Genomic DNA, 13,141 nt, shown 5'->3' with positions numbered 1-13,141 from the left:
ACAAATAAAAAATACAAAGCAAAGGGCCCAAATCAAATTATGACCAAATAATTATGAGAGAAAATGTTGATGTGTGCATTCTAGAACATTATGAAAACTGAAGGATGAAGGGGTTGGCTATGTATTCCAGATACCAGAAGACAAAAAGCAAATTACCAGAAACACGTAAGTTAAATCTGCAGAACCCGAGATGATACCAGAAAGATTTACTTAGTGTGTAGAAATTGTACACTATACAAACACAGATGCACAAGACCCCAGGGCTGCCATTTGACTTCTATCTGTCTTATATATTCTACCATTTGATACCTGCTTAACAGTCCCTCAGGATCCATATTTTGGAGGGAAAAAAAGGTCCAATAGTTTCACATATTAATAATTCTTCTCTGTTAATTTTTCTCGTATAGTTTCTTATAAAGTGACCTACAACTGCAATCTCACCTAGTTTTTTTTTTTTCCTACCCCTATTTTGTTTTCAGATATCTCCCTTCTTCGTGCAAAAGAAGGCAGTTTTCTAGTTAGTGTATCTGAACCCACTCATCAAAATTAATCCTGTCTCCTCAAAGCTCAGGAATCTTTATTTCAGGTGTGTGTCTCTGCTCCAGCTACTGAAGGACTGTCCCTCTCAGATTTTGGTTGGGGCCAACCTGAGGCCTTGGGAGCATCAGTTCTGTTACTGACTCCCTTCCAGTCAGATCTATGTTTTTTAAATCGTATCATGGACTTTATCTTTTACTCCATTTCATGTGCATCCAAAACCAAGGCACCCTCAAGAGATGTAAATATTCAGGAGATATTCCAATGAATGTGCTACAGATCCTGAAGGAAATTCTAAAACAGAAACAACCCAACAACACACTAAAACAACAAAAAAAGAACAGTAACGACATAATGGAAATAAAAGCACAGTCCCCAGGAAATATCATTCAAGGAGAAGAGCTTCATCTGAATACTTAAGCTCCAGTAGATTTATTTTAAAAATAGTTATATTATTTCATTGACAAGATGACCTCTAGTATTTCTTGAACATATATAATTGAATACAAAGCTTAAAACAGCAGGAAAGAGAAAAGAAATAGCTAATTTCCATGGACTCAAAGTATGACAAAAAGTACTCTGAGACAGAGTCCAAAGAATCATCAGTTACCTTGACCAAGCAGTGAAAACAATCACCCCAAAATATAAATGTTTGCTCCAAGTGAATAACATCCATAGATTTCATACATACAAATGTGTTTATCTTTTTCTTTCTATATTCTATGATGCTTTAACATCTTGGAGGTCTTTTTTTTTTTTTTTTTTAAGATTTTATTTATTCATGAGAGATAGAGAGAGAGGCAGAGACACAGGCAGAGGGAGAAGCAGGCTCCATGCAGGGGGCCCGATGCAGGACTTGATCCCGGGTCTCTAGGATCATGCCCTGGGCCAAAGGCAGATGCTCAACCGCTGAGCCACCCTGGCTTCCTACATCTTGAGGTCTTGATCCTGGAAAGATGGCCCTTCCCAGAGCTGGACATTCCTAAAGAAAGCAAATAAGATGCCTGCGAACAACCAATTCAGAGCCAATACTCTGAACCACCTCCTCTCACTGGCTTTTACATTCTCCTGCCCTATCACCCCAGGGAGAGATACTGGACAACCCGAGACAACTCTAAAGCCCAGAGTCTTACAAAATGATTCAAACCATCTATTTTACACTTCTTCAAGTTTGCCTACAATCCCTCCCCTATTCATTCCCACGGAGAGCACAATAAAGGCTTTTGCCCATGCTTTCTCCTCAGTCCTCTGCTCTTGCCTCTGACTGATCCAAGTGCCCCCCATGGGGCTCTGTGTGTGGCCCGCCTGCCTCCTGTTTCTAGGGATGTGTGAGTCTGTGCTTCTTCCTTTGTGGCCATCACTTCCACTTCTGGGTGTCTTACCATACCCAAGTAAGACCAACACCCCAGGTACATTTTAGAACAACTAAAACAGCATCTATAAACTACACAACCAGGCAGAATGATACAGCGAGAAGGAAACCATCCACAGCACATGGTAGGATCAAAACGGAGACCCAGCACTGATTCGCTGCACAAGTTGGTATCCCGGAGTTCAGAATGCTTTGTACTTTCAGGGTGTTACACTCTAAGTATATTAGATATTATATGATACCTTCAGCCGACCTGAGAACACCTGATAATCAAAGACATTAATATGTCTGCTGTAAAACTTTGGAATACTCACACAAAATGAGATAAAGCAATGACTTAACCTCATGTCAGCTTAGTTCAGGTTTTGATGCCAACCAAGTTACAAAAAGTCCTTTTGGCTTTCAAAGCATTTCAGATTTTAGATCAGGGCCTTAATTTTCCTCACAAGTGAACTGGGATTCAATGAAGTCAAGTATGTAAAGTACATATCATCTCTTTAGCAGATAGAAAGCACCAGGAAGTTTCTCCACTGCCTCTCCTTTAAACTATAGACTTGAGGGGCAGCCCAGGTGGCTCTGCGGTTTAGCGCCGCCTTCAACCCAGGGCCTGATCCTGGGATCGAGTCTTGCGTCGGGCTCCCTGCATGGAGCCTGCTTCTCCCTCTGCCTGTGTCTCCGCCTCTCTCTCTCTCTCTCTGTGTGAGTGTGTCTCTCTCATGAATAAATAAAATCTTAAAAAAAAATAAAATAAACTATAGACTTGAGGAAACAAATCATTTTCTCCATTTCTCCATTTAGGACACTTTTTGATGCCCCCCTCCTACCCCAAGACAGGTAATTGGTTCTTCCATTAGTAACTGCCATGGTGGTAAGAGAGGTGATGACTTCCATTTTATAGAAGTCATGATGACTTATGAATTAGCAACAACATTGGGACATGCAGACAAATTGCACAGGGAGACAACTGCAGACTTACAGGGTCACACCCAATGGGCTGCTGCACCTCTGCGACCACTCTCCTTGCTACTCTGCTTCTTCTCACTGAGCACTCAGCACTTACTTGAACTAGTTATTCCTCACAACCTCTCTGGGGAAGAAGGTGGCTGTTTTCCTCAAATCAACAAGGGTTTAAAAATCACAAGAAGTTCTTTTCTATTGGTTCTGTGCCAACACAGAAAGAAATCATATCAGTCTTGGGGGGAAAAAATGTTCTTCCTGTGAGAGCTTCTTTCTAACAAATTCAACAATCATCTCCTTCCCACTTTCTCTCAGGGCTCAGTACAAGGCACTGCCATGTCCCTCCTTGACTTCAGGGTTCCAGGGTCCCCCAGCAGCTCACCTCAAATGACCAGCAGACCCTCCTCTCCCTCAGCTGCTCAATGTGGGGACTCGGTTAGATGACTTCATGACTGCCAATCCCCCTTCACAAGTTCTTCCCAAGAGAACTTAGCTGTGTTCTTTACCTCAGCTGCTATCTCAGTGAATTTCCCCAACTTTTATCTCTAGAGTCCTGACCCATTTCACAGGACTTGTTGGGATGCTGCCACTCAAATAATGCCCCACATTACTAATTCTTTACCCAGTATTGTTCCTATTTCTGACAATGGTGCTCTGTTCTCCCCATTAGCAAAACATAAAATCACAGAGTTATCTTGGACTTCACCCTCTTCTCTGCTCCCAGCCATCAGCCACCCAAGCAGGCTGACTCATTTCCAAAGAACTGTTTTCCACAAGATACTGTTTTCACTGCTACAAACTATAGTTTAAAAACTGGACTCTAATAAATAAATAAATACATACATACATACATACTGGACTCTTTTTTTTTTTTAATTTTTTTATTTATTTATGATAGTCACAGAGAGAGAGAGAGAGAGAGAGGCAGAGACACAGGCAGAGGGAGAAGCAGGCTCCATGCACCGGGAGCCCGACGTGGGATTCGATCCCGGGTCTCCAGGATCGTGCCCTGGGCCAAAGGCAGGCGCCAAACCGCTGCGCCACCCAGGGATCCCCATACTGGACTCTTTCAACAACCTTCCAACTCTACTTGATGCCTCAGTCTTCCTTCTGCCAATCCATTCTAAAACAGCGCTTTCCTACAAATTTTTGACTAAAATTAATTTTAGTCAAAGCACTAGTGTAATTATGTCTGAGAGCTTAAAACATAAATATGTGCACATACATATACACACACAAACCTCTCCAATGGTTTCCCATTTCCCTAAGGAATGAAAATTAAATTCTGTATGGTATTTAATATTTTTGTAAATATGAGCCAACCTTAATTTGTGGTTTTAACTGATGCTATCCCTATGCTATACACCAATCAAATTAGTCTGACCCTCAAATGACTTATGTGCAAATTCTCTGTCTACACTCATGCCATTGCTTTACAGAACAGTATTAATTACTACAAAGAAGAATATTAAGTACTGCAAAACAAAAATACCCGTAATTTTTAAACTATCTGCTCTGGCAAGCCAGACATGAGAAAGATGTTTTGCAAGTATTAGCTCTAAGTGTTACAAAAACCCCACAAAGAAGATAGTCTTATCTTGCTTTTTACACAGGTTTGGATAGCTAATGTCAATCACCTAAACTCGGAAAAGTGGCTAATCTGTCAAGGCCCTGTTAATGAACTAAATGTTAGTGCTCCCTCAAAATTTATGTTGAAGCCCTAATCCCCAATGTGATGGATTTGGCAATGGGGGGTGGTTAGGGTTACATGAAGTTGTGCCCCCGGACACAAAAACCTTCTAGGCAGCACTGAGACTCAGGGTTCTTATAAAGTGGAAATCAAGCCCGACAGACTGGAAGCTTCCTAGTCTTTCAGTCTATGAGCCATTGAAGCATTTGACAAAATTATCAGTGATAATCTGAAGTAGACCGACCCCAGGGGTCTCACTGGGATTCACCAGATGTCATACTTGCTACAGATGGAGTCACAGTGATTTTATGTTAACATTAAGGTATATGAGAAACAAACCCCAAAAGAATGATGCCCTCCATTTATTTATCAGTGTGAATAAATGAATTTAATGTGCAATGCTGGTTCTAAAGTCTTGAATATCATGCATTTTCTAACAAGTTATACAGCCAAAATCAGATGAAATCTATGCCTAAGCCTCCAAGCACTAATTCTGTGCAAATTCAGTGCCTCTGGAAAGCACTCCATGATAAATTTAATTCCAGAATTAAATTCACATAGGAAAGCTGCCCATGTTATTGATTTGGAAATCATTAGCCATTAAATCATTCATTTAGCTAAATAAATAATGATCCATTTTCTTCAGCTAGTCTCCATAAAAACCTTTTCATCAACGTTATTAAAAAATTCTGAAAAGTCAGATCACGTTGGGAAGTTTAATTTGTATTATGACCTACTTCTGAACCAAAGTCAGAAGTCATATTTTTACAATTTTTAATTTGGGTCATTTAACCTATATCATTCTTCAATTCTGCTGAATTCCTGATAAATATTGATATTATAAATTAGCCAAAGATATCTATTTCATATATATTAGCATTATCAAGAAATATCCAATGTGACAGTAGTTATGAACGTACATCATAAATTATAATCATAAATTATAACCCCAAATGTAAAATTAAAGGAATATTAAAATCACTTCTATTTTTAAAAATTTCATTTTTAATGTATATAAGTGTTCTGAAATCTTTTCCCCACTCAATTCAACAATATTGGGAAAAAGTTTTTAATGCTTTAATGGACTTGGATGCTGTCCCTTGGTAGAGTATTAAAAATCTGAGTGTCAGAAAAGACAATTTGAAGAAAGAGCAGGACAGAAGGAAAACACCTGCAGTCCCGCTAAAATCTCACAGACACTGCTAAGACAAGCACACGCCCCCAGGACTTGGATTCAGCTTCACCAACACAGCCTCCATTCCTGTCCCAGCAACTGTGATGCATGCACTGTGCTCCCTCTCGTCACTGTGGGGAGACACTGACTCTGCACCTACCATACAGAATACCCAAGCAGCCCTGTAACCACGTTAGAAACAGGACACTCAGGGTCTGACCCTCAGGCTTGAAGAGACCAGGCACAGACATAAAAGGTATATGACCAGACTGCCCGGCAAGAGGCTCAGAAAGCAAGTGTGTTAGTCTGAAGATTAGACGTGATGGGTGGGGAGATAGTAGCAATGTTAAGGGAAACTTCCAAAGGGTCTTAACCGTGGCTTAATGACTGAATTTCTTTAGGAACTCTAAAATATATTTAATGCATGGGCTGTACTCCAGAGGCTCTAAGATACATGGTCTATGGTAGATCCCGGGCTTCAGCGCTTCTTACAAATTCCCTAAGAGGTTCTAATGTGAAACAAGGATGGAAAACAGCAGAGGCCTTGGAAACAAGGGGAAATGGTAACTGGATAGGCTATAGCACATGATGGCCCCCAGAACATTAATGCAGGCCAGGGACAGTCTGTGAAACTGTGCCCAAGAGGGGCCCATCACCACCACTGGTGAGCAACAGCCTAGGGATGGAACCTACAAGCCGTTGTGTTCATTTTACAGATAAAGAGGTAAAGGAAAACTAAATAATACTCTTCTGCTTGAAACCCCTACAGCTTTCAGTGGAAGGTTCATTTAAAACATTTAACAGCACACGATGCCTTGCATCTCTGCCCAGCCTGGTGTTGCCTTGCTTCTTCACTGGTTGGTTGCCTACATATACTCTTCCCTCTGGATATCAGAATAATCTAGAAGTCCCTGGAAAACTGTGATGTTTGCCATCTTTGCTTCTGTGAATTTTATTCCCTCTTTATGCCCCTTCTCCCCCTCCCAACATACCTCCCTCTTTTTACCAACACTGCCCCTGTTCATCCTTCAAAACCCAGGTCAAATATCACCAGCTCTGGGAGGTCTCTTCAAACCCCCTTTCCACTCTGGTGTCCCATGTCTATAATCCGAGCACCCCTTGTGTTGTACTGTTACATACACAGATTTGTCTGTCTCCTCACTCCAACTGTAAGCCATCTGAAGACAGGACCATGTCTTCTTTAACTTTATAGTCCAAGTACAAGGGTAGTGCCAAGCACACAGGTGGCTCAAGGATCATTCCTTCAGTGAATAATGAACACATGGTGAGAAAAGAAACTGTATGGGGATTCCCCTGATTAATCATCAGGTATGGTTCCCCTACTCCATACAAGTCCTAAAAGACACCTCTCTATTTGCTTCATGTTTCACAATCATTTGGATGCCTTATCATTTAATTACCAACTGTAGCAGAGATGATCAAGTACTCTAAAGACCCTATGAAAAGGGAAGGTCTAATACCCCAGAAATCTGTGCCTCACAAGGGCCTTTCATTTTCTTCCAGAAAACAGTTCTGGAAAATAGCAGAAGCCTACATCAACTGAGAAATCAATTTGTGAGAGTCTGCTCCAAGAAGGCATCTATCTTTCGGACCTTTACAACGTGATGTAATTATTTTGCACCTTTTTGAGAAAGAGGTGCCTTTTGTAAAAGAGCACGCCTTTTGTAAAAGAGGTGCTCATGCTCACACATATGTATGCTGCAAGCTAAATAATAGAAATATTGTGTGAATCAATGTTTCCAACTTCCTGGGTATGATTTTAGTCCATTATTATGCTGATCAATGGGTGATACATTTCCACATCCAACCCACTATTTTTCTTAAGGTCTTAGATTCTATCCATGCAAACCATCTCAATAATCAATCACAGTTTGATCTATAAGCATATAATTAAAAATAATTTATCCAGAAGGAGGCATGAGGAACAAATAGGTGAAACAGAGGACACCTCCTATTTTTCTGTTATACTTGCACAACTTTACTATGAGTATGAAAATGTCATGTTTGGTCAAAGGAAAAGGAAAGGAACCATAGTTCCATTTTGAGGAGTTTTTACTGTTCAGGACCATTTTTCTCCCTCATCGCAAACTCCACCTTGCAAAAATGCTATCTTCAACAGAGTGACCAGTGTTGAATAGAAAATACCAAACTAAACAATAACACTGACATGTTTTTGTTTGCTATTATGTCTCCTTTTTTTGATTCAGGGTCTAGCACATTGCCTTGCAGAGACTGCTAAAATGTGGAAAATACTACCCACTACAATGATCAGACAAAGGTGAATCGGAATTAAGTTCAACCAACCACTGGCTTTGTAAGTAAGACAACAACAAAAACCACAATTTCATGTCCCTGAAACATGGTTCTTTATCTCTAAAATAGGACTGATGGTAAATATCAGGAGGTCTGTTATTAAGTAAGACACTGTACTAATAGCATTTGATATTGGGCTTCTCTTAGTGTAGAAACGTAAATGCTGGCTACAAATAAATGTCTGTGGAATTGAAAAAAGATAAGTAAGAAAAGAAAAGCAAGAAGTAATAAAGAATAATTAAAAGGGTAAATAGCAATACAACCATACTCTTCATGTACTTTTAGCATTATTTGCAAGATGTGCCATGAATTTAATAATAGCTTGTTAGAGGAGAAAAAAAATAAAGAAAAACAAGTATACTTATCAAATGTGAGGTACCCTGATTTCAGAAATAAGAGGTTAAAAAAACATGCATCTCAGAACCGAAGAAAAATGGTATACTTAGTAAAAAGCTGCTACTATTCAAGAGACCCCACACAGTGAATAGAAAACTGATATTTGCTTCCCCTCTTCCCAACTACATACAAATACTGATTGAAAGCAGGATTATCCAAAAATGAGTGACAGAATGAGGTTTCTAGGAAAATGGCAATTCTATTCCCCATATACATTTTCCCAAAATTTTATTTCACGCAGCTCAGTTAAGACTGCATCATCCATGTATACTGGCAGTGAGAGACAGCCAGAAATATCTGAATGGAAGGAGTGGGGAGGACTACCAAGGAGACTGTTTTGCCCTCCTTCTTCTTTTCTCTTTACTGATATCTGGAATATAGAAAGATAGCTGGAGTTCCAGCAGCTTTTATATCATGAGGTATTCACTAAAGATGGAAGAGAAGAGAGAGGGAACTGGAAAAAAAAAAAAATAGCCAAAGAAACGATCCTAAATCTTAAAAAGAAGTAAGGACAGTATAGAGGAAAAAATATACAAATGGAAAGGTGTCTTTGGCGAACTTGCATACATTTAATTCTTTCACAAAAAATTCTACATGGCAAGATATGCAGCCATGCAGAAAATTCTTAATAAGAGAAATATACATCTGCATTCTGTGAAGCAAATACTTAAGAGTTCTTAACACATAAAGTCAGAAATACCTGTTTAAGAATCACTTCAATTATATCACACTTATCTCTTTAAATCCTCAATATTAGTAGGTATCCAGAAAACAGAAGGTACTCAAATAAATGTTTTTTAAAATAAATACACGATGGTGTCAAGTTTAGCTATTCAGAATTACAACAATTTATTATCGTTTTTCCCCACTCCTATTCACTCATAGTTTTTCACTTATGGTTCCTCTAATAGTAGAGTCACACACTGTCAGGGAACTAGAACCTTCTTTCATACCTTCTGTTGTTGGAAATACCTCTTCCCCTTCTGTTTTCGTCTCGGCCAGTTTTCCAGTTCTTAGTAATACCTCTGCAAAGCTTTCCACTGGAACATGCTGGTGGGGGTCATAGGTCCCTGCAGACTAGACCAACGCAGTTATACCATTTAGTAGGTACCTTTTCCTCTGAAGATATTCTTAGAACAGAATTATAGGATTTTATATCTTTTGATGACTTGAATTAGAACTTCTCACTTACTAGAGCATGTTATAAGTTTGAAACAGATTTTAATCTCATAATACGTTATGACATATACAAGTCACATAAAACCAAGTTGCCTGGGTAGCTCAGTTGAGTGTCCGACTCTTGATTTCAGCTCAGGTCAGCATCTCAGGGTTGTGAGACTGAGCCCTGTGTCAGGCTCCCAGCTCAGGAGGGGAGTCTGTTTGAGATTCTCTCTCTCCCTCTGTCCCTGCCCCTGCTCGTACTCACTCCTTCTCTCTCTCTCTCTCACTCTCAAATAAATAAAATAAATCTTTTTAAAAATACGTATTTTTTTTAAAGTCACATAAAACCAATGAATAACATGAGTAAGAATGAGGCCAAAGATGTACATTTCCAGGAACATTTTAACTTCTGTTTATACTAAAATGCCCACAACAGCATGACAGTTGCATCTATGTTCTCAGGCATGCTGTCCTTACCTCTGTGACGAAGGGATCAGAGAGGACAGATTCATAAAAAGGATGACAGCCTTGTTTTTCTAGACTTTCATTGGCTGTGGTTCCAATCTGATAAACACCACCAAATTCTTGCCCCTAAATAGAACAAAGTGAAGAAGAGTAGATAAGAAGAAAGAGCACTAGAGGCAGATAGAGAGGGAGACGGAGGGGTTATCTCGGGAGAAGATGATCAACATGCAGCATGGCAACTTGGAGTGCTATCAGCGTGATATGGACACCCAGCAAAAGCATTAGGAACAGCACCTACATTCTAAGAGCAGCACTTCAAGTTCAGCCTGCAGTGCCTTTTGATTTTCCTGGTCACTCTGACATCAATGCATCAAAAACAAAGAAGCAATCAGTGTTAAACACACGGCAACTTCTCTACTATAGTCAGAATAACCTTCCTAAAACCTCATTTCATACACATTGCTCCCCTGCTCAACAAACCTGTAGTAGCTCTGAACTATACTAACATGCCACACTATCAAGTTTAAAGTATATAAGAGAATATTTAAAGCTCTTCAACATCACTTCACATTAAAGGCTAATTTTCCACTCCAAACAAGATCTCCTTCACCCATCCTACCAGCTTCTATGCCTTTCTTCCACTACAAGAGGCCTGTCTGTGCTGACTGCCTTGGCAGACCCCACCCTGTGATTCCAGGCCCACCTGGGACCTCACCTGCTGAAACCCTGCCAGCTGAAGGCCAGATGGAAGGGCAGCCCTTTCCCTATGCCTACTACCCCACAACTGCAAGCAGTACAAATGCCTTCAAGACCTGTCAGTGACAGTCCTCCCTGGTAAGTGCTTGTTCAAAAGAACCCTACTAGGGGTCCAACCCTAGTAGTTAATTGTCTTTGGGTGTATCTTCCTCATATTGTAAAGCTCCTCACTGGAGGAGCCAAGTAAAACAGTCACCCATTCCTCTGCATTTACAGAGTACTCACTTGATGCCAACCACAGCCTCGGAAAACTGAAGGCACTGCTGCAAATGAGGATAAGAACAACAACTGACACTTAACAAATACGATCGTGTATCAGGCACAGAGCTACACACTTCATCAGAGGCACACACCCTCAAAATGTCCTAGCCATGAGACAGAAAAGTAACCACAATCACAGCCAGTATGATACCTACAATGAGAAGAGGTGTATGGATATACATACCCCGAAGTCAAGCACACACCATCTCTGTCTGTGGTATCTACCTTTACCCAACCATCTCGGCTAGATCATCCTCAGTTCTCCTCTTTCCTGCATATCCCACATCCAAGACCATCTGCAGGTCCACAAAATACATCTCCCACTTCATGGCTGCCCAAGTCTACCCCACCACCACCTCTCACCTGGAACGCTAGACCAAAGATCTCGTTGCCCCTGCTCTGACTCACACTGCCGGCTCTCCACATGGCACTCATATGATCTGATGTAAAGTGAACCCTACATTCTCCAACAACTTTCCATCCCACTCAGAATAAAATCTGTGGTCCCCATCACAGTCTAAACAAGGCTTTAGATAGTGGCATCTTCACCACGTCCTTGATCTCACCTCCTATCATTCTTCCCACTGCTCACTTTGTTCATACTACACAGGCCTCCTTTCTGTTCTACAAAGATGTCTAGCACATTCCTTTAAAAAGGGCTCTGTGCTCTTTCTACTTGTCCAGTCAGGTTTCTGCTCAGAGTGACTCAGAAGAAACCTACCTTCCTATCCAAATCAGACCTTCACTCCCCCAATATCATTCATTCTCCCCTTATCTTGCTGAAGTTATCCTCAGAGTCCTCACTACCATCTATTGTTACATTATCGCACAAATATTTATTGGCAGCTTTGTTTCCCCCACTGAAATACAGGCTTCGCACATGAAAGGGTTTCCCAACTCAACTCCCAATCACTAGCGTGGGCTTTGGCACACAAAAAATGCCTGAGGAGTATTTCCTCAGAACATGAATGAAACGAATGATACACCCAGTGAGTGTCTGGGGTGAACTCATAAACAAGTTTGTTTCTTTTTCCTCTAAGCTTTCTGGTGAGACCAAGGACTGCAGTGTGAGAGCATAGGAAAGAGAGCAGGGGAGTAACAGGTTCACTTGTCACAGAGAGCACACCCAATCAATCTACTGCTTGTCCTGACCTCTATTGCCAGAATGGGTGAAAGAATCTGTTACACTGTTCTCTTTACCCAGAGCACCTACTAAAAACTGCATGTTTGTGTCATCCTGCTAAAATTCACATGTTGAAATTCTAAGCGCCAACATGACGGTATTAAGGGGTGGAGCCTCTGGGTGTACATACACAATGGAACATTGCTCTGCCATAAAAAAGAATGAGATCTTGTCATTTGCAACGACATGGATGGACTTAGAGGGTATTACGCTAAACGAACTAAGTCAGACAGACAAATACCATATGATTTCACTTATATGCAGAATCTAAAAAAAACAAATGAGCAAACAAACAAAAAAGCATACGCAGACACATAAATAAGAGAACTAATGACTACCGGTGGCGGGGGGGTGGGAGATTGGCAAAATGGGTGAAGGAGATTGGAAGGTACAGGCTTCTGGTTACAGAATGCATAAGCCAAGGAGATGAAAGGCACAGGGAATGTACAGTGCTACTGTAATGGTGTTATCTAATGACAGATGGCGAGCACAGCATAATGTGTAGAGGTGTTAAATCACTATGTTGTACACCTGAAACTAATGTTACATTCTGCATCAACTACACCTAAATTCAAAGTAAAAAATAAATTAAAAAAAAAAAAAAAGTTGGGGGCCTACGGGAGATGATCAGTCATGAGAATGGAGCCCTCATGGATGGGACTAGCCCCCTTACACAAGAGAATACAGAGCTCCCTCACCCCTTCCACAATGTGAGAGCACAGCAAGCAGGCCCCACCAGAGCTTTGATCTTGGATTTCCCAGCCTCTAGAACCACGAGGAAGAAATGCTTGTTGCTGAAGCCCCACAGTATGTGGCATTATTGTTATTGCAGCCCCAATAACCTTAGCCCCACCA

The 13,141-nt window shown here is 40.7% G+C and overlaps 1 protein-coding gene across 3 annotated transcripts in view; it reads right to left on the bottom strand.

Moving 5' to 3' along the window:
• NBAS (NBAS subunit of NRZ tethering complex) overlaps positions 1-13,141 on the bottom strand; it is a 316,983-nt gene that overhangs the window by 113,454 nt on the left and 190,388 nt on the right. For all 3 annotated transcript variants that reach the window (XM_072767683.1, XM_072767684.1, XM_072767686.1), the window contains exons 37-38: positions 10,099-10,212; positions 9,414-9,537 (exon numbers count right to left, since the gene is read on the bottom strand). In XM_072767683.1, the coding sequence (XP_072623784.1) occupies positions 9,414-9,537; positions 10,099-10,212 (238 nt within the window). The remainder of the gene's footprint in view (positions 1-9,413; positions 9,538-10,098; positions 10,213-13,141) is intronic.

The sequence above is a fragment of the Vulpes vulpes genome, chromosome 8 (assembly GCF_048418805.1).
Source record: "Vulpes vulpes isolate BD-2025 chromosome 8, VulVul3, whole genome shotgun sequence".
In the NCBI taxonomy this organism is placed as follows: Eukaryota; Metazoa; Chordata; class Mammalia; order Carnivora; family Canidae; genus Vulpes; species Vulpes vulpes.
The sequence above is the reverse complement of the archived record's forward strand: the minus strand, read 5'-3'. Positions and strand labels throughout refer to the sequence as shown.